A 2,448-nucleotide genomic window follows, 5' to 3' on the forward strand; every position below is an offset into this window, starting at 1 on the left:
ATATATATTCAAACAATTTAGAGTTCTTTTTACATTATCAATTGATAACCCAGCTATCCCGTATAATAACTTTATTATTTTTTTCATAATAATAATATATAAAATTGATAAACTATTGTATATGAAAGTTGATTAAATAATATAGTAAAAACTATTTCAAAATTCATTTATGAATTATTTATTCCATAGCTTTTATAGTTTATTTAAAAAATTATGAACTTAATTTACAGACAAACATGAGTAATATGAACACTTTTTACGTTAAAATGACAAATAAGTTGAGATGTTGATCTGTCAGTTTGGTATATAAAAATTTAGCATTGTGAAATGATTTCGACTTTGAAGTATATATATATATATATATATATATATATATATATATATATATATATATATAAGTACAAAATCTGTTATCTGATGACGCGTCATTTTATTTTGTTCTATTGTATCATAACTTTACCCATTAGTCTAACGGGAGTCTCCTCCACTGTAAGTAAATAGCTCTGCATTTCTCAAACACCGTATTAAATTTCTGAAATTTCTGTATCAATTTCTAGACATGGAAAAACATAGTTTTTTTATTACATTATTTTTTGTCTCTATAACCTCCCAAAGAGAAGGAAATCAAGATATACCCGAAATGAACATATAGTAATGAATAAGAAAAGGAATTAATTTATGGAAAGTGGAAGAAACTAGAGCCATAGAGCTCGTGCTTCTTTGAGTATTGGAACCAATTCCCCAGAAATATGAGTGGCCATAAGACGATCCAATCCCCCAAACAATTTCCCACCAATAAAAACCGCAGGAAACTGCATGTTGTTTTCGTTGCCACCCACAATTGCTTCCAACTCTCTAACCACACCCACTTCGTCTTTCTCCTCCACCTCGTGCATGGCGGGGTTCACCCCAAGACCCAGAAGCAACCGCTGCACCACGTGGCTCATGCAGCAACCGCGCCGAGCGAAGACTATAACCGCGTTCTCTAAGACCATGTTTGGCACCATTTTGGTCGAAGCAAAGGAGGGAGTAATGCTATTAGTATTATTAGTGTTGTTGATAGAACTAATGAAGTGAGTAGTGGTGGGGGAGGATGAGATGAGAGGTTGCCATGATCTATAAGGAATTGCTTCTTGCATGATGTTTTACTTTTGAGGAAGTTAATGATTGGTAAAGAGAGTGAACAAGAAGAAGAAGTGGAAGAAGAAGAAGAAGAAGAAGAAGAACAAGAAGATGAAGATGAAGATGATGATGTTGTGTGAGTTTGATGAGGTTGTTAGATTTTGGCTATGGAGGGTGAATATAAATGGGGAAAGGAAGAGAGAGTGGGGTGAGTTGTTGATGATTTGAAAGGGTCATTAGCTTGTAACGTCAACGACAAATAAGGTTATTATTAATATTTTATTTTTCTAAGTTTCTAAGATTACGCGGTGTTATTTGGTCGTCTCACGTTTGAGGTTGTGTCACTTCATTTTTTTTTTTTATTTCATTTTATTTTCTACGTTGTGGTTTTGGACGGCCATCCCCACCTGCCACTTTTGTAACATCCCACTCTGCAAAACACTGCTGCTAGTGTTGGACTAAACGTTCTGCAACATTTTCCTCCCATGTGTATCATTATATTTAAAATAAAATAATAAAAAAAATGCAGCTAAGAATGTAATATTATAAGTGAGTCATTTGTACTCGAATCAGAAAGAGAGAACGAGGGAATTTTTCAAACATTATAAAATAATTCATTTTTGTGATCTTCAAAACACTTTCTTACACGCATATGCATATGGACTGTATATTACAGTGTCAAGTTAGATATCTAGAGATGGTATAAAATAGCTTATGGGTATAAATATTTAAGAGATTTGAAATAATAAATATAACAGATCAAGTAAATAAATTTCGTTATAATAAATTTTAATATTAAATTTAAATTTAATTAATCTTTACGAGATTGAAAAATAAGGTTTATTTCATTTATATACTTCCATTAAATTAATATTATACTTATTTATCTCTGGATTTGCAAACTATAGTATACGTATAAATAAAAGTTGCTAAAATTCAAGTTGCTAGCTAAGTATAGTTTTCTTGTTGATATATAAATAATTTTTTTTGAAGAGAATGAATGTTACTTTGACAATTACTGTAATGTATATTATCTAAAAACAATATAGAAAGAAGAAAGATGGTAATAAGATGAATTGAAATTGTGAGTGAAAAACAATAGAAAAAAGAAGATGTGGTAGAAGTGCGTAGCGAAACACGTTATTAACAAAGGAAAGCGACAACTTATGCGTCATAGGCCCGTGGCATGACATAAGGGGGTGGGACCCACCATGTGGTAAGGATTAAGCTCTATCCACTAATGACGTCATATATTGTTGTCTACCATCCGGACATGACACGGTCATCCCACAAATTATTATATCTTGTGAAAAGTAATTATTAATT

At 31.7% G+C, this 2,448-nt stretch overlaps 1 protein-coding gene across 1 annotated transcript; it reads right to left on the reverse strand.

Moving 5' to 3' along the window:
- Positions 1-488: 488 nt before the first annotated feature.
- LOC108339917 (glutaredoxin-C9) lies at positions 489-1,345 on the reverse strand. The gene has a single exon (XM_017577147.2). The coding sequence runs from the start codon at positions 1,137-1,139 to the stop codon at positions 696-698; it is 444 nt and encodes a 147-aa protein (XP_017432636.1). The 5' UTR covers positions 1,140-1,345; the 3' UTR covers positions 489-695.
- Positions 1,346-2,448: the final 1,103 nt, after the last annotated feature.

This window comes from Vigna angularis, chromosome 5 (genome assembly GCF_016808095.1).
Source record: "Vigna angularis cultivar LongXiaoDou No.4 chromosome 5, ASM1680809v1, whole genome shotgun sequence".
NCBI lineage: Eukaryota > Viridiplantae > Streptophyta > Magnoliopsida > Fabales > Fabaceae > Vigna > Vigna angularis.